At 38.2% G+C, this 26,429-nt stretch overlaps 1 protein-coding gene across 1 annotated transcript; it reads left to right on the top strand.

Moving 5' to 3' along the window:
- itga2 (integrin subunit alpha 2) lies at positions 1-24,870 on the top strand. The gene is made up of 30 exons (XM_023958924.1): positions 1-175; positions 1,067-1,190; positions 4,336-4,445; positions 4,638-4,729; positions 4,898-5,012; positions 7,121-7,248; positions 7,376-7,524; positions 7,714-7,864; positions 8,249-8,414; positions 8,498-8,574; positions 8,679-8,817; positions 10,291-10,436; positions 10,529-10,672; positions 11,271-11,474; positions 12,011-12,141; positions 12,223-12,386; positions 15,389-15,540; positions 15,611-15,721; positions 16,030-16,115; positions 17,511-17,649; positions 17,732-17,815; positions 17,887-17,963; positions 18,052-18,135; positions 18,927-19,029; positions 19,146-19,256; positions 19,421-19,531; positions 20,349-20,462; positions 20,554-20,643; positions 21,315-21,431; positions 22,244-24,870. Exons 1-30 carry the CDS (start codon positions 130-132, stop codon positions 22,331-22,333), a joined length of 3,555 nt encoding a protein of 1,184 aa, XP_023814692.1. The 5' UTR covers positions 1-129; the 3' UTR covers positions 22,334-24,870.
- Positions 24,871-26,429: the final 1,559 nt, after the last annotated feature.

The raw sequence follows: 26,429 nt of genomic DNA, 5'->3' as shown, positions 1-26,429 counted from the left end.
GGTTTGCACCGGCAGGTAAAAGTCCTTATTAGGGGCGGCGTTTCCGGTGCGTCACGGCTGACTGTGAAGCCCCAACTTTTTGACAGGCGCAGCGGCATCATCCGCTCCAAACAGCCGCGAACGGACAGGATGGATGTCTACTGGGGGAATGTTTGCTTTGTTCTCCTAGTCATTAGTGAGTATTTGACTTTTCCTCCTCATTTTCCTCAGACTATGTCTAATTCTTATGGGCATCTCTTGTTAAAAAGGAGCTTTTCAGATTAGTTGGGTTTAGGATTACGCACGGTGTTGTTGTTAATTCCTGAGGTTTCGGGCTGACTTTGTGAAAACTTTAGAGTTCAGCTGGTTATCGGGTTTTTTCAGAATGTCTTGCATGAGTTCGTGGCGCAGGTAAACAGGCGTGGCAGAGGGGGCTTGTTGGTGAAAGTCCCTCCAACATTCATCCACATTCCTGTCCAGCGCAGGCTGAAAGCTGAACCTGCCTGCACGGGCTTGCGTCTGCAGGAGGACTCACACTTGACTCACACCAGCATGATTGGGGTTTCTTAGTTGTTGTTGTTTTTTTTTTTTTGATCATCCACAAAGTTACAAAAGAAGTTTATTTGTCCTTCCTGAAACTTTTTCAGTGCCCAGACTTCATGAGTCAAGGCTGATGCAGCCACTCCTGACAGGGGAGGAAGCTGAAGGGAAATGCTGCTTCAGTGCCAGAAGTCTTTGCTCGTCTGCTTTTTACAATCTTATGAATCTAAATCACATTCTATTCGTTATAAATATGGTTTTTATATTTTTAATTATCTGTGCTCTAAAGCAAGATCTTCTTGCTGTTCAGAAGTCTTAATATGAATGTTTTCCAAGATTTTTTTCTGAAGAATTTGTAAAATCAGATAACGATGTTGAATGAGAAATCCCCAATTTCTTTAACAGTAAACTCTTTCGTTATTTAAGTGAATTCCTTTGGTGGTGCAGAATAAGTCAGGGTGCCCCTTTTTGTGAAGACTTGCATCATCACAAGTAAAAAAATAGAGCCTTATTGTCATAACAACCTTGAATCTTTTTCCCTTTCCAGCTGACCGAATCTGTCTGTTGCATTCGTTCAACGTTGGAACTGCAGATGCTAAGATTTTTAGCGGCTTAGCAAACGAGGAGTTTGGGTACACAGTCCAGCAAGCAACAAACCATCAGGGCAAATGGTAGGAATTCATTATTTCATCTTTCAATTTTATTTATTTAGCCCATATTAAAAAGCAGTTGTCTCAACGGGGTCCACATACTACAATGGCTGAGTAAACTAAACAGACTAGAATAAACTGTGCATGCCTGCCCTTGAACCCTCCTTTTTGGTAAGGAAAAACTCCTAAAAAAAAGAAAAAATAGAAAACAATTCCGGGGGAAAAAAAAGAAGAAACCTCAGGGAAGTCGACATGAAGGAGGGATCCCTTCTCCCAGGACGGACAGGCAATGTACGAGGACTGTTAGAGAGGAATTAGCTAATCTAACTCTACAAATACACGTTTCAATAGCAGATGGGCTTCATTCAGATGGAACAGGGGGATGGCTGGGAGCGCTAGACGAGCAAGAGGCGAGGTTCACGACCAAGAATTCCCGACACTGGCTGTTGTTTGAAGTTTAGGTCATTTTGGATTTAAACTGCAAACATGAAGAAAATTTCATTTTAGACCCCACAAAGTGATTTAAAGTTTTTTTCTCCTTCATGAAATCTCCATAAGTTGATTTTGTCAGGGTGAGGAGTGGACACAAATGCAGGACATAGGATCTCCCAAAGAAAATTTCCGCTTCAACAGACAAAACTCTAAAAACAGGGAGGCTCGTAACTCTGAGAAACGCAGAAAACAATCCGGCAACAAGTGCAGACCATTACACACCATTACACACAGGGGCGCACATCAGGGAGGGCAGGTGAACCCACTGTGGGAAGATTTACACTGGAGGGAAAAGTCAAGACAGCTGAAACGAGAGGACATGTGAGCAACAGGAAATAACAAAAAATAAAAAGCATAAAAGCAGAACTAAAACCTCCCTAGCCCAAATACCTCACAGATTTCGTTTGCTCAAATTTCTTTTGTTGCTTGACAAATCCGGAACCCAACAAACAGGCAAAAAGCTCCCTCGGGGACATAAATAGTTTAACTTCAGGTAGTCTTACCTGGCACGCCCTCAGAGTGTCAGGAGGATTACTTGTGGAGGCCTGCCTCATCATTTGAGGCGTGATGTTCACTACTGGAGCAGGACCCACTGCAGAGACAGGTTAGCCTGCCAAGTGATAAAAGCCGATTAATCTGTCACCTTTAAGCTACAGGCGAGCATTTTCAGGTTGCTTAATAAGATCAAAAACCTGATAACATTTAAAGATATTTGTGAAATTATAAATTGATCAGATCAGGAGAAACACTTAAGGGTATGTGGACGTGTAGATGTATATTTCTGTTGTTTGTTTTGCTTTGTTAATGTTTTTTAATTGCTTGAAATAAACCATTTCCAAATCCAAAAAAATAGAGCTAAAGGCTTTTTACCTGCTTTTGCTGCTCCTGCTTTTCTTTATAACCTCCAAAGGAACAGAACTCTTGGGCTGCAGGTTGTTCAGAGTCTGCCAGTGAGTTAGCTGCTGAGTGCTTTGTTGACATTTGAACATTTGTCACGTCTAGTGCATGTTTTCTTAAAAACCCATTAACTCTGAGTATTGGTTTGACTGTTCACATTTTGAAATGATATCACCCTAAAAGGTTAGGAACCAGACTGAAAACATTGATGACCCACTCCAATGAAAATTTTGTTTTTTGGTGTTTTTAACATAAAAAAAAGGAGCAGACAAAAAAAAATGGTTTGAAAGGGCTTGTACCAGTGAAATAGATTTTGCAGTTGGAAGCATATGTGTCTTATATTTTAAAATAAAAGTCAACACCCGGGTGCATCCACTTGCAGAAGACTAGATCTGTGTACATTTTCATTTTCATTGTCTAAAATGGCATCTGGCTCAGAACTGTACAGCTGGATAATTCCAGTGTTGCTTGCCATTTTGTTGGACTGGTAATGTTAAGTTGGGGTTGTGAGGGGCTGTAAGCTAGCAAGAGAGCATGTAAACAGGTGGATGATGGGAAGTGAGAACTCCTGCCGCTCTGCAGAAAATATGTCCTAGAATGAAGATATGTCCTATTATGTCCAATGACATAATCGTGATCAAAAGATCATTGGGAACACTTTTAAAGGTGATCAGAGTGGGACTTTATAGCATTCCAATTAGTTTTAGTGCTGTTTTTGCAAATTAATGACTTTCATTCAACAAAATCAGTTTGTTCACAAACTGAAAGTTTTCTTCAAGAAGTTGGACTTTTTTTATGTATTTCATGACTCCAAAATATAACTTATCAAGAAAGCAGGCCAATCTTTATGGTCTTGGCAGTTTGATTACAGGATTTGAACCATGTTTGTTAAAACTGCTGTTAGCCATTACTTTGAACTTTTCTGCAGATATTTTTCTCTCAACAAACCTTTTATTAAAATGTGGTTTCATTTCTTAAATCAATTTCATCAAATATAGTTTTAAATTAATCTTTTTAAATGTTAAAAATATAATTTACTATGGGAAAGACATTTTTTGTTACAAATTTGCAGGTTGAGATGTTGTTTGCTTGTTTGTTCAGATATTTTTTCAAACTGATAAGCAACTTTTCAGGGCAAAAATCAATCCTAGTTTCCAAGTGTTCCACATGTGCGCCGTTTCCTCAAAGCTTCTTGAGCCAATGTCACAATCACATTGGTGTTATTCACTAAAGCTTCACTTTGTACTAGTTAGTTAAACAGTAATTTTCTTTGTCATGTCTGGCTGCTGCACACTCACAGATAACTCATTCTCTGGAGGAGCGGCCCCTTTGCGCAATCAAGGTAGAGGGCCGTTCATTTCTAATAACTCACTTGAGCCAACCAGCTTGGGCAACCTTTAGATGACTCAAATCGAATGACATTGACCAATTCCTGTGGTGTGCACTGGTGAATATTTTGAGAAGTGCAGGCGCCAGCAGGAAGTGGGATGTGGGGGCAGATTACAGCTCATGTGCATCTTCCGAGCTTCTCATGGTCTTGTTGCTGTATTCTGGAAGAGAAAAGATAAGTGCATGAGTAATCTGCTTCCACTTGTTGATAAGAGGAGTGTTTGCATGCATTCAGACCAGTGTTTGAAACCCTATTTTTTTTCTCTAAAGTAATATTTTGTCATTTAAATTTGCACTCATAAAATGTTTTTGCACTTTTCTCTCTTTATGAAAAGCGGAGTCCATGTCTTCAGTATTTGTCTGTGAGCTAACTCTCTCTTTTCTGTAGGCTCCTGGTTGGTGCTCCTTGGAGTGGATATAGTGAAAACAGGAAAGGAGATGTTTACAAGTGTCCAGTCTCAGGATCTACCACCAGCTGCGACAAACTCAGCCTTCAAGGTAAACTTTGCACAGAAGTTGTTTAACCTCAGCCAAACTTTGGGGCAAAAACCTCATCATTGTAGTTCTTTCAACTTCCATGAAAACCTTTTCGCCTGAAAAATAAAAAAGTATACACGCCATATGGTATTTCTTTATATCCATTCCTATTCTGCAACATAAACTTGTTTTTTTCATTTCATTTTAATCCAGATTCTGTCAGAATTCCAGAAGTTACAAACATCAACATTAACATGTCTCTGGGTTTGACTCTAACCCGCATGCCTGCAGATGATGGACTACTGGTAAGTTTGAATCTTTTACATATTTTTTCAGTGCACACTCATCAGCAAACCTTCGAGTAACTGTCAGAAAGTACTGCAGCCATTTTTATCCAGATTCTCCCATATGGGAAGCCCAGACTGTTCAGTTTAAAGGTTTGAGTTTGTCTTCTTCTTTGTGGTTGGATGCAGATGTGTGGTCCTCTGTGGGGCCAGCAGTGTGGCGATCAGAACTACTACCCTGGGGTTTGTGCAAAACTGGATGCACTGTTTCAGCCTCAACCTGCCTTCTCTGATGCTGTTCAGAGTAAGCAGCTGCTACGCAACATTTCAACTCAGAGCAAATCCACTAATCAGTACTGCACACATTCATTTACCGGATTCATCAAAGTTAACCGCCTCATGCCATATTTCAAAGATTTGTGAGGCACCATTTAATCCAGGGCTTCACTTCATTTAACATCAACATGGAAAAAAAACAACAGAAAAACTAAAAGAAAAACTTTAAAATTATTTATAGTTTAACAACACCACATGGTTAATACAGGTGCAGTAAATACCCAGAAGTTCATTTTACATTTTGAACAAAAAACGAAATAAAGAAAATTAATAGATTACTGAAAAAAAGAACAATATATATATATATGTATAAATAGTAATAACATGATTAGACCAACTGATATGACATGTTACAAACAACTAGAATAAACCTGAATGTATGAATCCTTGTTAATGAAAAGAACATTTTTTTTATATCATTGGAAATAAATTTAGGCATGAAGGGGTTAAGTGCTACAAGGGAAAAACATCTGCCGGAGCTTTATTGATTTTGATTGTTTTAAATTAATTCAGATTATTCCAATAAAACCAGATTATCTAATTTGTATGTAAATGGCCAAATGGGGCAATCAGATCAAAATCAAAGTGTTCTTTTTCTTGTAATTCCAAAAAGCTAAAGGATGGAAGACAAAATTGGTACATTGAACATACTTTTCTAATTGGTCGTCACACCTAAAATCTGCCAACAATAACACAATATTAGGCCCTAACTCATAATAATTTTATTTGAACTTGTTTTTTTCTAATCATCATAGAATTTGTTTGACCAAAAATCCTCTGTTTCTTATTTTTGTCAGTTTGATGTTTTTGTTTCTCATTGTAAGTAAAGCACAAAAAAAGTGTTTTTCAAGTGTTTTTTTCTTTGACTTTTCCGATGAGATCAGCCGCTCTGTCAGACCCACACCCACTTGTTAAACTTGCTTAGTTCATTTTCCACACTTGAAGTTACAGAAATTTCATTTTGACCACTAAGTCAGCTGCTGCTTGCATTACTTATGAGTAAAAATACAAATACAAAGAAACATACTTTTTCTATTGATGAGGGTTTGCTTTCTATACATGAACATAAAGGTTAATGCCATCTCAGTTGAACTAAAACAACTGCAGAAAAACACAAACTTCCTAATGTCATTATTTACTTACTAATCTGATTTTTATTCATTCATAAGTAAAAGGATGGAAATTTAGATGAATTATTTCTCATTATTTTGTTAAAGAAAAATGCAGCTTTTTTCTTCTTAACCATCTAAAAAACGTGAGCCGCTTTCGATGGTGTTAGTGATCCATGAAGCTTTGTCAGATACTGGAAGCTCCAGGTTCTTAAGTGATTCAATCTTCTCAATACAAGCTACAATAGTTTACATCTTTATAAAAACAATGACAACAACTTTTTTTGATTTGCAACGTTTGAAATTCTGCCATAATGTGTGAAACAAGACCAAAATAACCATCAGTCCAAAACAAAAAGCTTGAGATTATTATCAAAACAGAGACATTTCAAATATGAGTTTATTTGATTAAAAAAAAAAGTTAGTATTTAATATTGTTCATTAGAAATATATGCTTTTACCAGACGCCAGGCAGGACTATCTTTAGAAAGATGTGCATGGGAAAAACTAATAGCCTGAAGCAATGTCAATGAATTAATATTCCCACTATGTGAAATAGTTTTGTATATGCAGATACCCAGAAAACCATTTCTGCTAAGAGGCTGACTTGTTTATGCACTTCTTTTTAATTGGTGCTTAAGTTTTATCCAAAAAAAGTATTTTAGTAGATCTTCATCTGAGACTACGTGTTTTAAGGCTTTAACACCACTTGTGCTCATGCATTTGTCTTAGAAATGACACACGTTTCTACTTTTATGAATGCTTTTGCTTGTGGGTGATTAAACTCTTAAACCACTCAGATGTTTACGTTTTTACAACCAGCTGAAGGATAAATAGGATTTTGTTATCTCCCTTTTTCAAACAACACAAAGGAACTGAAACCAGTACAGCACAGTTCTAAAATGAGTTTCATGGCCAAACTTTTTTCTTATGCTTTTTATTTTTTCCTGTTTGATTCATTTTTCAGAGTGTGGGGGACCGATGGATATTGTGATTGTTTTGGATGGTTCCAATAGCATTTATCCCTGGGAGCCAATGAGGGATTTTGTCCTGAAGCTCATACCCTCCCTGGACATCGGGCCCCAAAGCACTCAGGTGACACAGATGCTTTTCTGTCTTTGCTGGAAAATGACATCAGTTAGAATCCTGACACCTGCATGATTCTTCACTTTTGCAGTTTTATTTACTTTTCTGTCTTTTTTTTTTCTGGTTATCATGTCAGGTCAGTGTCATTCAGTATGCTGTCAATCCCAAGTTTGACATCCAAATGAACGGATATAAAACCAAAGAGCAGCTGTTGGCCGCAGCATCCAAGATAACACAAATGTCCGGCACTATGACCAATACTTTCAGTGCCATTGAGTTTGCCAGGTTGGTGCTGCACACAAACAAACAATCTTTATCCATGTGTTGCACTACTCACAAACTTATAGATAGTATGTAATAGTGCATATTTTGCTAATTTACTCATAAAAAGTTTAGATTTGTTTATATTTTATGCAATTTTTTTATTTAAAAAACGTCATAAATAATTTTCTACTTTTGCTTTTTTCTCTTTAGTCAACAGGGTTTTGATGAAAAATATGGTGGTCGACCCGGTGCTTCCAAAGTAATGGTGGTCGTTACTGATGGCGAGTCTCATGATTACGACAAACGTGAAAGGGTCATAGCAGAATGTCAGAAGAAAGGCATCACTCGCTTTGGTATAGCGGTGCGTGATTTATTTATTTATTTAGCCAACCACTTGGTTAGCTGGGAACTTAGGATATATGAATACACTTATGCTGTACAGCTTCCACTATTAATGCATTTTTGTGAGTTTTCCAATAGATATTTTTAAAGGTCATTTATAAATGTCAAAATTATTACCTTCCAACGTTTGATTTGCAAGAAATCAGTTGGATCACAACTTCCTTAAGAAAAAGTATGTGAATAAATGCTTTAAGAATAATGTAATTTTTTCCACGTTGACTTTTTCATTTAATACAAAAGAGCTTTTTAGTTTTTTAGGCTTTTAATAAATTAACTTTTTGCTTACAAGCGTGTCAAATTAAATTGATTCTAAGTTTGATTTTTTTTTTTTTTACCCCTCCAGGTTCTGGGTTATTACATAAGAAATAACCTAGAAACAGAAAACCTCATCACAGAAATTAAATCCATAGCCAGTTTACCCACAGAGAACTTCTTCTTCAACGTTTCAGAAGAAGCCGCTCTTTCCAGCATAACTGGAACTCTTGGCAACCGTATCTTCAATATAGAGGGTGGATATAACTTCTATTTTGAGAAGGTTCTTTATCGGCTTTTCTTTTCTTGTGATGCATAAATAATGCCGTGTTTAATTAAGGTACTGGAAAAGGAGGAGACAACTTCCAGATGGAGATGTCCCAGGTGGGATTTAGTGCTCACTTCTCCAGTAAACAGGTACACTAATGACGAGATTAATAGAAAAAAGTCTGGTGCTTTCAATCACAATACCAGTTTTGCAGGGGGTCTGATTGTGTTACCCGATGTTTGTGCTGCTCCAGAATGTGATGATGCTGGGAGCAGTGGGAGCGTATGCCTGGAGTGGAACCGTCGTCCATCACACAGGGTCAAACGTTAACATCCTCCCTTCCTCAGCTTTTGAGAGAGCTCTGCAGGACAGAAATCACAGCTCACTACTGGGTACGTTTCCACAGTTCTCCTCAACATCTATGAAAATAGATAGTTTCTATGTAAGCACCGAATTTTATTCATTCCAGGAAAAAGGGAGGCCTTCAGTCACCTTCCAAGGATGAAACAGTTTATACAGTTTATAGTTCTGAAACTGTAAAGCGCTTTGTGTCTGATGCCTTTGTTGAGCAACTTTGTTGTGCAGAAAGGTAGAAGAGATTACTGCAAAAGGATCTTTATGACCGTTGGGACTCAGAGACCCTTTTAGAGAAAAATCCAGTTTGGGGTGTTTTTAACATGTCCTTGTGGCCTTTTTCTGATGATAGACGACATACATGAAGAATATTGGTAACGCTTGATAATAGGTGTCCTTAATAAACTATTTATAAGACATTAACAAGCACTTTTAATGTTGTAGTAAGCTGCTTATAAAGACATTTGTTAGCAGTTGTAAATGTCTTACAACTGACCAGAATATTAAGCTTAAAGTTGCATTTGTGAGTCTTTATTCAAATCGTTGTGAATCAGGAGCAGATGAAAAAGTCCTGTTGAAAAAAAATCTTGGGAGGCTGGGCAGATCACAAACCACCTGCTCCGCACCATTCTGATGGATCCACCGGTAGACGACTAGATCATTGACTGTATGAGAGAGAATTGGACTGAGCAGATGTGATGTCACCCATAGAAAATATTTTTCTTCTGGCTTCTTCAAATTTTTTCGCCATTTTTCCACAACACGAACATTCCCAAGTTGGAATCAGAGGACAGCGATTGGTCCGAATGGTTCTATGGAAACTACTGTCGCCAATCAGGAGTGAGCTTGTTGAAAATCCAAACGCCTTCCACCGAAAGCAGGCTCAGGCGAATCTGTCAATCAAACTTTTGAGGTGGGGGCACCACATGCTATTACTGAGGCATCTGATTGGTCAGTTCTTAGTTTAAATAATTTGCATTAAACAATATTAAAAAATAAAAAATTAGGATTAGCAACAAGATGTTAAAAGAAAGTATCAAAGCAAGAATGGTTATTCTGACCAATAGAATAAAATTAAGTAATGAGAGTGTAAATAGAAAGCTCTCAGCAACGGGGAGGGTAAGAGGGGGCAGGGCTGCTCCGCACCAACGGTCCGCCCACAACTTAGAGGGAAATTTCTAATGAACTACTAAACGATGTCCTAGAAAACAACACAGGGTTTCTTCATTTAGGCTAAAAATGCATAATTATAATCAAAAGACCAATTTGAAAATAGATCAAAAGATGATTGATGTGGGTTTTCATGCATATGCAAACATACCCACATATACAATAAATAAATAAAAAAACATGCGCTCATGTTTTTTTTACTGTACTTAACGAGGCAAAACCTCACAAATGTAGTTTATGTCATTGAGGAAGGTCTTTCATAGTGATGCACCCTGTTGGTAAAAAGTATTTCCAAAAGTCAGCTTACTATCCTTACATTTATTTTCTACATTCCTGTGCAGGTTATTCTGTCACCACAATATCTGATGGCTCTGCAGAATACTTTGTTGCTGGAGCTCCTCGCTCAAATCACTCCGGCCAAGTCCTCGTGTACACCATCAACGCTCAGAAGCAGGCGGCTGTCATCGATTCTCAAAGAGGGAAGCAGGTACCGACTCTCTGAGATCTGTTAGCTCAGACTTCAGAAGCTTAGAACTCTGAAGCCCAGACAAGTAGATGCCTTTTTTACATCTGCCCTAGATTGGATCGTACTTTGGAAGCGTCCTGTGCTCTCTGGATGTGGACAGGGACGGTGTGACCGACCTCCTGCTGGTGGGGGCTCCCATGTACATGGGAGAGCTGAAGAAAGAGGAAGGCAGGGTGTACCTCTTCTCTGTCACCGGGGTAACCATAAACTAAAAAAGATGTAGCTGTGAGACTAACATGTGCGTTAGAAATGAGATCGACTAACAGATGTGACTACAAAAGTTTCCTCTTCATCTTCATCCTGTCTGTTGATGTGAATCTGCATCCCTTCCTCAGAGGATAAACTTTGCTCCAGTTATTTTATTTAAATCAGCTGATTTATGTTGATATGAAGCTGTACAATAATATAGGCTATTTAAAAATGTTTCAGGAGGAGTAATTTCTACTTTAAAAATAAAGAATAATTGCCTTACAATGGGAATATTTCCAAACTTGGTGAAAATAAATCTGTCTTACAATTTTTCCACATCCTTTGCTGAAATTCAACACTTCTGAAAATGAGTTTTTACTGCTTCTTATCAATTTAAAAGAAAAGTTCTTAAAACAAGAGCAACTAAGAAAAGATGGGCTCAGTATAATATAGTCAGAATAATCTAATAATATTTAGTTTCATATTGTTATTTTTTGTGAAATGAAATATTTTTTCATAGTCATTAATATTATTTTTATTTAAAAAAGCCTTTGTGTTGTAGTTTGGCTTCTTTAATGAAAATCAATCTTTTTGTATTTTCTGAAGGGGATTCTGAACGAGCAGGGGCTTCTCAGCGGCCCACCCCCCACTGTGAATTCTCGCTTTGGGACAGCCATCTCTGCCATTCCTGACCTTGACTTGGATGGTTACAGCGATGTTGCAGTGGGAGCGCCGTTAGAGGACAGAGGGAGAGGTGTCATTTACATCTACAATGGGCAAAAGAAGACACTGAACAAAGAGTTTTCACAGGTGACAGCTGAGTTCACACCTTTGACTGTATAATGATGTCAGTTTCACTCATGTTTTCGCGACACGGACGCCACTGTGTTGGAACCAGACGACGTCAGTAAGCAGGAGTCCAAGGCCGTCCGAGTCATTGTTTCTATGGCGCCCACTCTCGCCAATCAGGAGTGAGCTCATTGGAAGTCCACACCTCATACCACTTGAAAGTAAAATCTGCACTGTGGGAAAAATGTCATGAAAAAAACTAGCTTTAGCAAAGAACATGTTAAAAAATAAATGTGTGGGGGGGTGGATATTTTGAGTAATAGCTGTTTATTTTTCTATAAAAGTCTACGGGATTTTGGCTTCTTGGAGCCAGTGGGTACTTCCTGTTTGAAATGCAAGAGCGGGGTCACTCAGTCCAGTTCCCATATTCAGTCAATGGTCCCCCCCCCCCCCCCGAGTCTGAAAGTTGTGAAAAGTAGTCAAAGGAAATGTTCATCATCAGCTCTCTGTTTTTTTTTTTTTGTTTTTAAAAAAAATATTTTTTATGCCTTTTACAGAGAATCTTTGGCTCCAAACTGGATGCTCAGCTTCAGTATTTTGGAAGATCTCTTGACAGCACCAAGGATCTAAATGGAGACACCATCCCCGACATCTCCGTTGGTGCTTATGGCAAAGCAGTGCAACTCTGGTGAGCAAAAGAAACACACAAAAAACGTAGATAATTATAGTGAGGAAACACTGTAGGTCTGAAGTCTGACGTTGTTTTCAGGTCCAGAGGCGTGGCCAGTGTGACTGCTTCTGCCTCCTTCAACCCGGATAAAATCAACATTTTCAACAAACAGTGCAACATCAAGGGGCGCGTGCTTACATGTTTCAACACAAAGCTGTGCTTAACCGCTTCCTTCAAGCCCAAGAACTCTATGGGACCTATCGGTACTGTATTCATCTGTGACAAACATAATACATGCTGCAGATTTTTTAGGAATATGAAAAAAATGCTCTGAAAGACGTTTGCAGAAATTTCAGGTCGTACAGCTGTTTTGTCAGTGTTGAATATGAAAGTAGTTGTTATTGACTAAAAGTGCTTTAAAGACATGAAAACTCTAAACAGGAAAGTGCACCACTGTGCCACTCTATAGTGACAATAATAAGTTCCAAAGTAATGATGCTAAATTTCAGAAGATCTACTGAATATTGTAAAAGATCATATGTATTTAAACTTTTTTTAATTATCAAAAATTACAGAATGTCAATATTTACCAAACTTGTGATCTTAGTATTTGAAACGTGTTGATCACACAAAGTCTTCTGATTTATTGCAATGAAAGCAGTGCTTTAAAAACTCACAGTTTAGTCGACTGTTATGGAGGCACCTCAGCCAAAAATTCATAAATTTGACTGACTAGAATTGAATCAATGCAAGTAAAATTACTATCACACATTGGGAACCACGGTGGAGAGTTAAAAGAGTCCCTGCCTTAGACAAACCAATAAACATTTTATTTTTTAAAAGGCCTATAACATGCTTTTCTTAAGCCTTTCAGAGGGAACAACATCCATATATATGATAATACCGTAAATTCCAGACTACAAAGCGCACCCAATTATAAGCCGCACCCACCCACTTTCACGTGTTTTATTTGTTTTAAACATACACAAATCGCGTTGGAATAAAAGCTACATGTATTAGGCAAAATGTTAAACCTGGTAAATCACATCCTGACTCCCTAAGTTAGTGTGATTCATTAGCACACTGTGGGAGGAGTCAGCCTTGCCTCAGGCTCATGCATTTCAGTACACCCACATCTGCCAAACAGCATGGACCTCTATTCTGTTCACAAGTTCCTCAGTTATGGTTTTTTTATTTTTTTATTTTTTGTTTTTGTTTTTTTTACTTATTGACAATCTAGGTATCATACATAAAATTACAAACAGTAACCATATAATCAACATTACATCCCTCAGTTATGATGAGGAAATTTACATCCGCGATCCCCCATTTCCCATGAGTCTTAGGGGCTAAAGGCGGGGCCAACGCCCGGCTTGCCACACTGTTGTACGTGTTTAAGAATGAGCAAGTAGCAGCAGTGGATGGAGGGGTGAACGGGAACAGCTCTCCTTCCGCTTGTGTCGCGGCAGCGTTATGGGAGTAACAGGGCTGGTTAAAAAAACACACTAGTAAAATAAAGCAGCGGCGACTGAAAAGCGCGCGCCTCAGCGTGATACCAGCGCCTCAGCGCGGCGCGTGCGTCAGAAGTTTCCTTCCACAACAAACACTGTTGCTCCGCGGACGCCTCTACGCTCCGCGCTCGCCCCGCGCGCTCCCCTTCCTATCTTCTCTCCGACACCTCTGGCCAGGGCGGCTCCAGGGAGGAGCAAATCGTGTCTGTGCAGAGCAATCGGACTTAATACTGTACGTTTTGTGGATGAGGGGCGGATGCGTTGTTACGTGTGGGAGCCATCAGACTGCCATCGGCCCCGCAGCTCAATGTGCTCGAGCAGCAGGAGAAAATGTCTCCAGCTCACACGGAGGCTGTCAGCTTTTCAATGCAAAATTCTGGTCAGTCCTTAGAAACCGTAAAAACGATCACGTGGATTTGTGTTTCCAGTTGTGTCCCGACAAAATAAAGGCTGATGTTATTCCCACATATTTACGTGCAGCCAGCCGAGTCACTATGACTCAGAGGTAAATTCCCTCCTGAGCATGCGCTGTTCTCTCCGTCACGCAGCCGACCAGCTTTTCCAAACCTGTTGGCGATGGTGGATTTTTTTACGCTGCTTTTAACGATTGTTTTTAACTTGAAAGCTTCATCATATTGTTGCGGCGATCACGTGCACGTTGGGTCTAATGGCACCAAAGGATTCTGGGATGCGGCTGGACATGCGTGTTTCGTTTTGTTGAACCATGACTGAAGTGTCTAAGACCTGAAGTGAGGTCCATGCTGTTTGGCTGTTTAGTCTGTTGAAAAACAAATGACTTGTGCTTGGTGTTAGATAAAGAATTCAAACCATTCACTGAGTCTGAAAGTACGTACATGGCGGCCGCCAATTAAATTCATAAATTAGCCATGTCACTGAAAAAGCTGCAGGCTGTAAGCTGTAAGCGCAGGAAAAAAGTAGCGGCTTATAGTCCGGAAATTATGTTATGTTACCTTTGGCTCACTAAAGAACTATTTTTTATTTTTTGGTAAAATATGAGCTATTTTCCAGAAGTCTTTTCCAACCTGGAAGTAAGACGACTCAATCTCTGAGGCCCCGCCTTTTGCTCCTTGTGGGTGTCGCCCATTTCATTATGTCAACCTAGAGGCGGCCTTGGCAGCGTGTCTGCTTTTCGCCCACGACATCTGAACTTTTGCAGAGATGATGTGCATATTGTGCATATAAAATGAAAGCCTTTTGCCGATCACTTCTAGCTCCGTGGAGAAAGTGGGTGTGTCTGATAGCCTGGGGGCGGAGCTGGTAGCGCAGACTCTTCCTACAAGGGGCTGTTTCTAATTTACCTGTATCACAATGTGAAGATCTGCTCGTTTTCCTGGATTGGGAGAGGCTGGTGCTCAGAGCACAGTGGTTTAGAGTATACCCAAAAATGAATGAATGGATTAAAATACCCATTTGGGTGTTTTTTTGTGAGGAATCAACATTATAGTGTACTTAAAAGCTCAAAAATGTTATTTTGCATGATATAGCCCCTTTAAGTGGAACTTAGAAACTTTAATTTTGGTGTTACAGCTGTGTTACCTCAGGTAAAGAGAATGTTTGACTTGCAATTAAAAATACAGATCTGGCGGCTGGATCTTTCTATCATACAATTCAACACATTTTCAAGCTGAAAAAACAGGACGGTTCTATGATTTTTATGTTAAAAAAAGAAGGGGGATTTAAGTTAAAAAAAACATACATATGTAATTTTTTCATTGTCCCCAAATTTCTTTCAGGCATTTTCTACACTTTAACTCTAGATGCCAACTTGCAGGATTCTCGTGTGACGTCACGAGGCATGTTCACCAAAAACAATGAACGCTCCATAAAAGAGAAAGCACAAATAACATCAGGACCTCTGTGTCAAGACTTCCAGGTTTACGTTCAGGTAAGGTTTGAAGATCATTTGTTTTGCATCATCTGAGCTGCGTTTGATTATTTCTCTTTGTGTTCACCAGGAAACACCGGACTTTGTGAACTCCCTGAGTTTGAAAGTAGAAATTGAACAGGAGAATGCAGATGGGAATCCTGTCCTGGACATATTTTCCCCCAGTGCATTTGAGTTCTTTGTAAGTCATAGAACATCTACTGTAACTTATTTTATTTTAGTTTGTGTGTTTGTGTGCGATTATCTTTCCTTTACTGTCTACTTGTCTGGAGCACACCAGGTGAGACTTTACAAGGTGTTTGCTCAGTCCTTTAAAATGATATGCTTGGCCCTCGTGGTAATTACTGGCCTGCTTGACTTTGTCACGCAGGTCGTGTTTTCTGTCAGCAGCCAGACTAAAGCTCATCCAGTGCAGTAAACATATGCTCCCACCTGTGAGTCATCACTGAGACTAACCTTCTGGGCTTTCTTTATTTTTTTCGATTCCAGATCCCTTTTACAAAAGATTGCGGGTCTGACGAGGTGTGCCTGAGCGACCTGGTGCTGAGCGTAAAGACGGACACTAAAACATCCAGGCAAGAATCCAATACATCTTCATTTATAGTACCCTTTACAGTCAAAACAGCAAAGCACCCACCCTGATAATTTTTTTAATCTATTTTCAAAGCGTTCCCAGTGTTTTTTTTAAATTATGATTAAGCCGTTTTTAGCCAAAACAAAAAACCTGTGTTGTTTTCTAAGACATAGTTTCTGCAGGAGTTCTTTAGAAATTCACCTCTGAGTTAAGAACTGGACTGGACCTTTGGCAAGGAGCAACTCCTTCTCATCACCCATAACTGAGAGCTCTCTGTTTACAAACTCTGTTAGCTCTTCAGCTAACTTACAGCACCACACAACCCCAACCTAACATTAGTGGCGAGCAATATGGAAGCTATCCAGCTTAACAGTTCATTCAATTTAAATTTGAGTAACAAAAAGTGTGGATGCCTGTTTTGAAGAGGAAGGTTGTTTTCGTCCTGTTTGGTGCTGCCTTAGAGAAAACTCAGTAACCTCAGAGCTTAACTTTACGTTTACAATTGTTGAATGATCTGCAGCATTAACTGTATAGAAGTTAAAAATCATGGTACCAAAAAAAAATAAAAAAATCATGGTACAACAGTAATAATGAATTTCATTAGCTTTGCGCCTTTCTTGGAACCCAAGGTTGCCATACAAAAATGAGGGAGAAAAAATAAAGCAGCAATGAAAAAAACAAACAGTTTTGAAAAAAGGCCTTTGCATTCCCGTTTGAGGAGAGTCAGGTGGAAAAGGTGGGTTTAAGGCTTTCTATTGAAATGAGAGATTGTTTTCAAGCCAATACATAACTTCTATAAGTTAATCTTGTAAACCAGACTTGGGTCTCCGTTTGCTCCTCTGCTTATTTTATCTTTTAAGTTTAGTTTATTTTGTTCACATTTTCAAGAACCACATATTTACTCTAGATGTTGTTAACTTTGCCTACAAGTTAAGATGTCAAACATGTTTTTTAAGAGGACATTTGTGGAAAAATGTTCCTTTTTCTGAAGGTTTCATGAAGTGAGAACACAGGGTGGACTGCAGATGCTGCTTCAAGTCCTGTAATGTGGTTCCAGTTATTATTTCACATAAAGCCGTCAAGAAGAATAGATTTTCAAGAAATGGAAAGACTGTGAAAGTCTTAGACTCAATCTCACATTCCCCTCTTTGATGTTTGGGTTTGGAAACTCTTAACACTATTTTTTTCTTTCTTATGAGCCTGTCCCAGCAGCCAAAATCAAGAGAGGTCTGGTGTCATAAAGCAGTTTAGACAGACTTCAGAGAAAAAAGTACAATAGCTTTAAAAAAAAAGTGGATTTTACTGGTGTTTTTGCACGCATGTTATTTTTTGTGTGTGTGTTTTCAAAGGCGTAAAATCATTTTTTTTAAGTCTAGTTTGTGTTCTTGTTTCACAGCTCTGGTCAAACTTTAGTCAGCGCCAACAACCAAGATCTGTCATTTGATGTTTCTGTGAAAAACAAAAAAGAGAACGCATACAACACTCGAGTGTCAGTCAAATATTCTGCCAACCTGTTCTACTCCACTTTTTCTGCGGTGAGTAAAAAAACAAAGGAAAGAAGAAAGGAAAATCACAGAAATGTTCCACCTTAACTGGTCGCATAATGAATCATTACAGGCTGATGGCGTCCACTGCACGTCCACAGAGACAGACACGGTTACGTGTCAAGTGGGATACCCAGTCTTAAAAGAGGATCAAGAGGTGGGTAAGAGTTGAAGTATTTTTTTGTCATCAGCATCCATATTTACCAGTTGTTGTTTTTTTCCCTGCAGGTGAAATTTTCCATCAAGTTTAATTATAATTTAAATCAGTTACAAAACAAAGCTGAGGTGACATTTCAGGCCAAAAGGTACATGAACTGATACATCATTTGTGGTTGGAAATGTGTGCTTGATTGAGTTGTGTGATCAACGTCGTGTCCCGGCTGGTTTTTGCAGTGATGGCGAAGAGGAAAATCCTGCAGACAATGATGCATTCAAATCCATTTCCCTTCAGTACGACACAGGAGTTTTACTATCCAGGTGGGCATTCATATCTCTCTTTATTTATAACTTATTTCCAACATGCAGATGACAAAACTGAGGAGAAAAGAAAAACTCTTAACAATAGAACTCAAACAACAGCAGCAATTAATAATTATTATTATTTTTTCTTAGAAATCAGCTTAGGCATGTTGGAAAGCAGAAGCTGAGCTTATTTAAAGACCCACTGCATTCATCGTTTGATCTATTGTAAAAGCGTCTTTAATATATGATTATGCCATTTAAGGCATAGGAAATAGTTTATGCAGAACGGAAGTAGTTCATTAGAATTTTAGAAACTTGAAGCAGAGAGCTGTGGCTGTTTTTATTTCCCCGTCAAAAATATGACATTTTTCCAACTGCATTTTGTCGTCTATTCCTAATTTACAATAATTTGAATAAAGAAATACTCTGAAATTGAATTTTTAAGCTTGATTTTCTTAATATTTATCCCCCATTATCAGACTAATTACATAAGAACATGTTAAAATCACCAAAAACCGCCATTTTCATTGGAGTGGGTCTTTCAGCACACCCCCTTATACTTTCATTCACTTATAAAACACTCCTACCTATCACCACAAACAAAGGTAGTGACAATAAAGAACATTTTTTTTGTGTATCACCACTATCATCACCATACACACATCCATCCCCACTGTTTTGTAACCAAACCATTTTTTTATAAAGTTTTTTGAAAATGTGAAATGTTTTGACTGTGCTTTGTCTGATGTTGTATTGTCCTAGTGTGGACTTCAGTTTGTTCATTTCTCCTGTCTTTTGTTTTTAAGGGAGTCAAATATCAACTTTTATGTGGCAGATGCATCCAGACCAGTTGTCACCACAGTGGAGACCGTGGACGACATCGGCCCGGAGTTTAACTTTACAGTCAAGGTGCCGCTCATGAATGCAACCCCATAAATCCCATCATCCCTACTTTTCAGGTTTTAGTTGCTTTCTTTTTGTGAAAAAATAAAAATAAAATAATTGAAAAGGAAAATTTCTCAAAGGTTTCAACAGGCTCGGTGCCCCTCAGCCTTCTGTATCTCACCATCGGTCTGCCGCTGAAGACTAAAGGTGGAAATCCTCTCCTCTATCTGATGGATGTAAAACCTCATGGAGTAAGTGGTCGTTTTTTTTTTTCAGGAGAAAAAATGGTTTAAAGGTTGCCCTAATTTCAAAAAGGTTATGGTAGTTAAATGCAGCTATGAACACATGTTTTTTCCCGCTTTATCATATGCAGAATATTAACTGTGGGATGAATGACTCATTTCTCCTCCTGCAGGGAGGTTCTGTTAACTGTGACTCCAATCATCTCATCGATCCTCTGAAAATAGCAGAGAAAAAGCACCAAGTTTCTTTCACAGAGGAAAGCCTGAGAGGCATCGAGAAACTGGTCAGTCACTAGAACTTTACATTCCAGGTTTTCTGTTGCTACTTGATACTTCACTGCAAACACAGAATCTTAAGAAAGTAAAAAGACCCTTGTTTGAAGAAAAATAGTCTTATTTTCTGTCTTGCAAGGAAAATCATCTTATCAAGAAGGTTTTGCAAGACAATCTTAGTTTAAGGAAAAATGTCTTAGTGACTAGGTTTTTTTCCCCTTTTTTCTCACCATTGGCAGATTGTTTCCTTTTTTATAGTGATTTGATTGTGCGTTTAATACAGCAATACAGACCTTAGCTAGTGCATCACTCAAATATTACCAGCCCATATGTGGATTTCAAAGGCTTTTTACAAAAAATATATAGTTATCACATTAAATTCTGTTCTGTACCTAATTTTAGAAGGCTGAAAGGATTAAAATGTATTTATTTATGTCATAATATAAAACCTTTCAACTGAACAAGAAGGAACCCAATTTTTACAATGTATGCATTTTTTCTAAAGGCTCAAAAAACAATTTAGCACATTTTTGTCTGCTTTGCTTATTCCTGAAATAGTTTATTTTGTTTTTATATTTAATATCATTATTTTTTATATAATTTTTATACACTATAAATTCATCCACTTTTAAATTGTTTAACCCGTTTCTATCACTTGACCACAAGGGGGTGCTAAAATACCAGAAATGTCCAAATTCCTTCATTAGAGTAAAATGCCATGCAGACAAACTTTAACTGCTTCTCCTTCTTGCGTTACTACCCCTGCATGCTTATTAACCTTATGTAAATATAAATATAAGTTTTTGTTTTGTTTTTTTGCCCTGACAGGACTGCAAGAGTGCAAATTGTGAAAAGATTAGGTGTATTCTCAAAGTCACCAGCGTTTGGACCCATTACTTTGTGGAAGTGAAAACAAGGATCTGGAACGGCACCTTTATGACAGTAAATTCCTTCATCCTTAATGAATGTTTTAGCTTTGTTGCATTTGGATCGTTTTGCTCGTTAATAGAGCCACCCGTTGTCGCCCTTTTAGGCCACGTATCAGACCATCGAGCTGACCTCCAGTCTGGACGTGGAAACCTCTGACCCAAATCTGCTGGTTATTGGCCTCAAACAGCTTCCTGTGAGCTCCCAGTTTCATTACTCAAATGGTGCAGCTTATTTACAGAGCATGCTGCCAAAATTACTGCAGCCTTTCTTTAGACTGCTTCTGTTGATGCTGTCGGATTGTTATAGACCTACTTCGATCCTCTTTTGACTCGTTTTCAAATAATTCCTAACGGTCTTTTATTCCTGATTATGTTGTTTTTAGCCAAAATAGAAAAAAAACCATGTTGTTTTCTGAGACATGGTTTCTGCAGAGCACCAGTAGTTTATTAGAAATTTCCCTCTAAGTTGTGGGCGGAACTGTTGGTGAAGAGCAACCCCGCCCCTCTTCCCTTTTCCATTGCTGAGAGCTTGTGGCCTGCAGAGAATATTTTCTACGCCACAAATAAGCTCTTTCTCAAATATCATTTTTTTGGTCTGATCCTGATTCACAACGATTTGAACAAAGAAATACTTGAGAATGCAATTTGAAGCTTAATTGTCTTCATATCAGAAAAACGCCTCAAGAACAATTAAAAACTCAGTTTTCATCAGAGTGGGTTTTAAAGCACTTTTTCAGCTGTGAAAACTTCAAAAACAAACATCTTCTGCCAAAAATATGTATGAAGCAAAAAATGGGGATGAAGTACAGTTTGAATTTTTCTCTCCTAAATGAAAGTGTGACAAAAAAAATGCTTCTGTGTCCAGGTGACTCTGACCATAAGCAAACCTGGAGAAACAGCTGACGTTCCGGTGGGGGTGATAGCCGGCAGCGCCATAGCAGGCGTGCTGCTACTAGCTCTGGCTGTTGGGGTTCTCTACAAGGTAACAACCTTTGCTAAACTTGTTAGAAAATTGTACTTAACAAAGCCTGATGACTTTTGTGAATGGTCTAGTGATCTGAAAGTATTATATTTTTTACCTATAAAACATTAGTGTCATATTTGTACCATGTTTTTCTAAGACCCCGATCTCATTTGCATGTTTAAAACTTTACTTTAAGATTCATTGTATTTACTCTGTTTTCTCTCCTGTAGTTCATTATTACTCCACTAGGAGCAGTAGAATCCCTTTTTCCTGCTCATTTCAAGATGACTGCTCCCATGAAATCTCATTAACACTGTTGGCAGACAAAATTTAGCTCATTTTCAAAACTTAATGGTAACAATAACTCGTCTTTTCTTAAATGACTACTTGCTGTAGTGAAAGAATGCAACATGTGTCAAAAATTAATTCTTTACAAAATAGGTTACACCAAAATAAAAAATATGTGGCTCAAATTTGAGACAGTGGGTAAATAAGATGCTTTTTTTCCTCAACATTTAAGTCAATATCTTTGCATTAAAACTTACTGAATCACCCAAATGTGCCATAAATGCAATAATATTTGTAGATTTCATCAAGGGGTTTAAAGAAAATCTTGAACCCAAAGAATTAGAAGATATTTTCATATCTTTGATGTAGTGCGCTTTACAGGGTCAACCAGCATGTTCATGGGAGAGTTATGGATTTTTTAAATAGAATTCATTTGACTTTCATTGAGGTTATTATTTGATTTGATTTTTTTATTTAGAGATTAGATTTTTAATGTAATACGAAAGAAAAAGTTTTACTATGTCAATCTTCTTCCTTTTTAGGTTGGATTTTTCAAAAGAAAGTACCAGCAGCTTCAGAAGGAGTCAGACGAAGACGAACAGAGCCAAGCACACGTCAACGAGGTCCTTTAAGCCACGGAGGAAAAGCTGCAGACCTCTCTGTCAGCGTGAATATCGGTTCATCTTAGGTGCAAAGAGACAAAAGCTCAGCCAAACCGAGCATTTTAAAGCACTGGATGCTGTTTAATACGAGAATAGCAAAGAAAGGCATTTTAAAGACCCACTCTGATCCTCTTTTAAGTCATTTTTAAAAGCGTTCCCAGTGGTCTTTCAATTATGATTTTGCTGTTTTTAGCAAAAATCCAAAAGAACCTGTTGTTTTCTAGGACATAGTTTCTGCAGAGCAGCAGTAATTGGGAGGAGGACTGAGGTGTGAGCAGGTGGACCAACCCCACTTCCTGTTACACATCCGTTTACACTCTCTCCTGCTACCTTACTGCCCCTCACACCCCCAACCTAACATTATCGGTGCAGCAAAAATGGCGAGCAATATTGGAGCTAAGCAGCCATACAGTTTTGAGCCACATACCAGCTCAGTCGAGGAAAACAAAGACGCATATGGATCTATTTGTTTACAGAACGGAGCGGAGCAGGGAGCTTGTGTCTCGCCGACTGTAGCTGCTGCATCATAGCTACAGCATTTTTGTCTTCTCTTGATTCACAACGATTTGAAAACAGTAATAGTCAGAGGTGCAATTCTGATGTTTTTATATATATATATATGTATATATGTCCTCCACCATCAGAAGAATTCCACAAGAACACGTTAAAAACAGCGTTTTCATCAGTGGGTCTTTAAACAGTAACCACTTAACTGGGGCCTTCTAGCTGTTTTTACTTCAACATCACAACTGTAGATGTCACAGTGCTGAGGTTCATCAACAGGAGGCAAAGATTATAAGCCTGAGTTTTACACTGTAACCACAACTATTTCACTCAATGCAGTTTGAATTTTTTTTTAAATGTATAAAAGTTCTGAAAAACAAATTACAAAATTATAAATATTACAGGCGAAGTTCTGCAGCTTCTGTTTCTACGCATCAACAATCTCACTTTGGGGAGAAACTTTGTTGCAGAAACTTCTGTTTTTAATTCACTCTCAGGACTATCAGGGTTTCTTTTACAGCAGAATATCTTAGAGTCATTGATAACTCATTAAGTGGAAAAAAGAATTAACATGTTTAAAAAACTGTGTATACTTTCTAATAACAAGGCGTCATGTTTAATATAGTTTTTTTTGTGTTTTTTTTGTATTTTTATCATTTTAACAGTTTTGTTTCACTCTCTTGTTGGAGTTAATACTTTTTTTGGAATAGTTCAAATAATAGTCATTGGGAATTTTCTTAAATACAAAAACCCATTTAACCCTTGTGCTATCCTATGGGGTCAAGATGAGCATTGACGTGTCATTCCTACCATGACAAAGGTGGAGAGGATTTCATGTAATCCATGGACACCAGTGAAGATCACAAATCATTGAAGAAAAAGGGTTCAGAGCACTGTCTAGTGGGTCTAGATGACCCAACTCCCAATGTTAAAGTGCCTAGCATAGTACAAGGGCTAATTCAAGTATCATTGCTACATAAGACGAAGACAAAAAATAATCAGTATTAGAATTCAAACCATTAAAGAATCTAACAGGTAAATTTAGGTGTTACACTTTAAACTTTTCTATAGGGGTAAATATTGTTTAGAGTTTATTTTACCCCCTCAAACCCATAGGTTTGAGGGGGTAAAATAATTGCTCCATTTTGCCACAAGGTGGCAGCATGTTGTAGATTTTTAATTTCTTGTATAGGTGGCTGCTTTCTTCCTTCATACAAGTACCAATCTGATTAAGAACGGTTGTGTTTTTTTGTTTTATGTTTCCTTTTTGACTTTTTCTACACTGGAATAATCTTATTTTTTTACTTTTGACCTATTGTGGCACTAGAACTTGCACCACTTTTATTGAATTACAAGTCAATTGAGATTTTTCCTCAGAGCGTGAATTTCCTTCCATATTATTAACTGTCATGCTCTCCTGCAATTAGCTTAGTTTGTCCCTGGGCTGTTTTGGAATGTGTTTCTGACTGTTTATCTTTCCAGTCAGCCAACATCAGCACCCAGCAGTCTTTAATATTCATTTCTCTGGTGAAATGGAATGTGCTTTTTGTCATTAATAAGTTGCATATTTTGCAGGAGGGGGAGACTGGGCTCAGGCTCACCTTGTTCAAGGGGGTATATAGGATTTGATAAATGGTGGAACCTCTCCATTTCCCAATTACTCATGACCATGTGTTGTGAAACAGCTTTGGATTCCATGTAAAGGTGTACAGGGAGTAATTTGGAAATATTTTGATGAGATGAGATACAGCTAAGTGTTTTTTTTTTTCATGTTTATCCTTCTGAGATTTTCATGAGATGACTGACAGGTACAACTGAGAGCAACTGATCTACATCAATGTGGAATGATGACCAATTTCGAAATATTTGCAGGGAAATCAAAGGTGACGTTGTTTGACAAATGTCCTGTATTTGCACTTTCTCAATGTGATTGTATTGAATGCTAAAAACATTTTAAAGGGATTCGTTGTTCGAATAAAGGTTTGATTACCTTCTCAACTCTGTTATATGTCAACAAAAAACATATTTCTTGCACACAATGTTTACATCTGCAGAAATTTTTGGAAACTGCTTTTATTTTTGAGATGCTTTTTTTTTTTAGGAAGATAGTTTGTTCTAGCCTGGGAAAGACTGGTTATTCCATCATTGGTCCATCTTCTAGTTGACTAATTTCATGGAATTTTACATTTATTTGTGTACAATCAGCACTGGTTTATCCTCTGGATCCGTGAAGAGTCTTTTCAGAAGCTGTTAAAAAATGAGCAAGAATGTCTGGCTCAGTGGAGACGTAAGCTCTTGCAGATTTTCACAGAGTTTAAATTTGTTTAATGTAAAAAGTCCCACTTTAATTCAAAAAGTGGATTGATTGAATAGTAAATATTTTCCCCGTGGAAAACACTCCAACCTCTGTGAATCATTTGCTGTGGAAGTCTGTTTGAACCCCGTTCAGTTCAGATTAAAGGACCCAGAGCCCTGTTGTTCCTGTGCTCAGATGTCATTGGGGGCTTCTCGACAACAGGCGTTACATTAAAATTCATTGCAGGGCAGAGACGGTCTTTCATGTCAGACACTGTTTTGGAAACTTCGACCCTTCAAAGAGATGGATCTCGCACTGACACAAGACACTGGACGGTTTTTGAACCTAAGTTGACATCAAGTGTGGGGACCTCTCTCCGTGTTGACAGATGCTGGGGACACAAGATAAATGAGGGCTAGAACGGTCTGAACCGCTTTTGATTTTGGATCATGATGGGGAGGGGTACAGGCTGAGGTCAGAAAAGATTTTTTTTAAAATTCTTCATTATAGAAACAGAAAATCTAAATTGGTCGAGAGCAGCCAGAACGGAGCTGTGACTCAACAGGAAACAAACTTTCTTGCATAGTTTCTTCCCATCTAAATATATCTCTTGAAGTTTTGACACTTGTTGACACATATTTCTTGCTTTAATTTTAAAAAATAAGTCCTATGCTTGGCAAAGCCAGAAAGAGAGAACTAAGGAAGGCTGTATAAACTAAAAAAACAACATGATCTAAAGATTTTGTCCCTTTTTCTTCTTTGAAACCCTCTAACAAAATAAATGTTCAAAGTTGGGCCACATGTTGAAATTAAAATTAAATGACACTGATTAAAGCAGATGCAGACTGTTTACCATTTCAAAACGTTTTTTGTACTCCAAAAAAAAGAGTATTTCATGAATCTTTTGACATTTTTTGGAACTTAGAATGGAAAAATTGGGAGGGGTGATCAAAGTTTATCACCCAATTAGTTCATTAACAATAAAATTCAATTACTGTAGACATTCAAACTTGATTATACATTTTATTTCCAAGCATTTCTGTCTGCTAGAAGCACATAATGAAGCCCTCGCCTTGAATTGAGGAGGTGACTGTGCCTTCCAGTCTGGGCCTGTGTGCACGCTACCCAACAAGTTTCCTGATTGTCGTGCGTGATTGTGCTTCTGAGAATAACCTTTCTGAAAATATGGAAACGTACTAGTAGTGATACTTGTTCAAACAAGCAGGGTACAACCTGCATCTTGTCGGAGATCGTCCTCTTTCAGGA

This window comes from Oryzias latipes, chromosome 9 (genome assembly GCF_002234675.1).
Source record: "Oryzias latipes chromosome 9, ASM223467v1".
Lineage (NCBI taxonomy): Eukaryota > Metazoa > Chordata > Actinopteri > Beloniformes > Adrianichthyidae > Oryzias > Oryzias latipes.
This window is presented reverse-complemented; position numbering and strand designations above follow the sequence as displayed.

What these genes read in the sequence shown, in the direction of transcription:
- itga2 (XM_023958924.1), top strand. Translation starts at nt 130, where the DNA reads ATGGATGTCTACTGGGGGAATGTTTGCTTTGTTCTCCTAGTCATTA. An exon ending in AGTGCCATTGAGTTTGCCAG is followed by an intron (nt 7,525 to 7,713) that starts GTTGGTGCTGCA and finishes TTTTCTCTTTAG; the next exon opens with TCAACAGGGTTTTGATGAAA. An exon ending in GGCAAAGCAGTGCAACTCTG is followed by an intron (nt 12,142 to 12,222) that starts GTGAGCAAAAGA and finishes CGTTGTTTTCAG; the next exon opens with GTCCAGAGGCGTGGCCAGTG.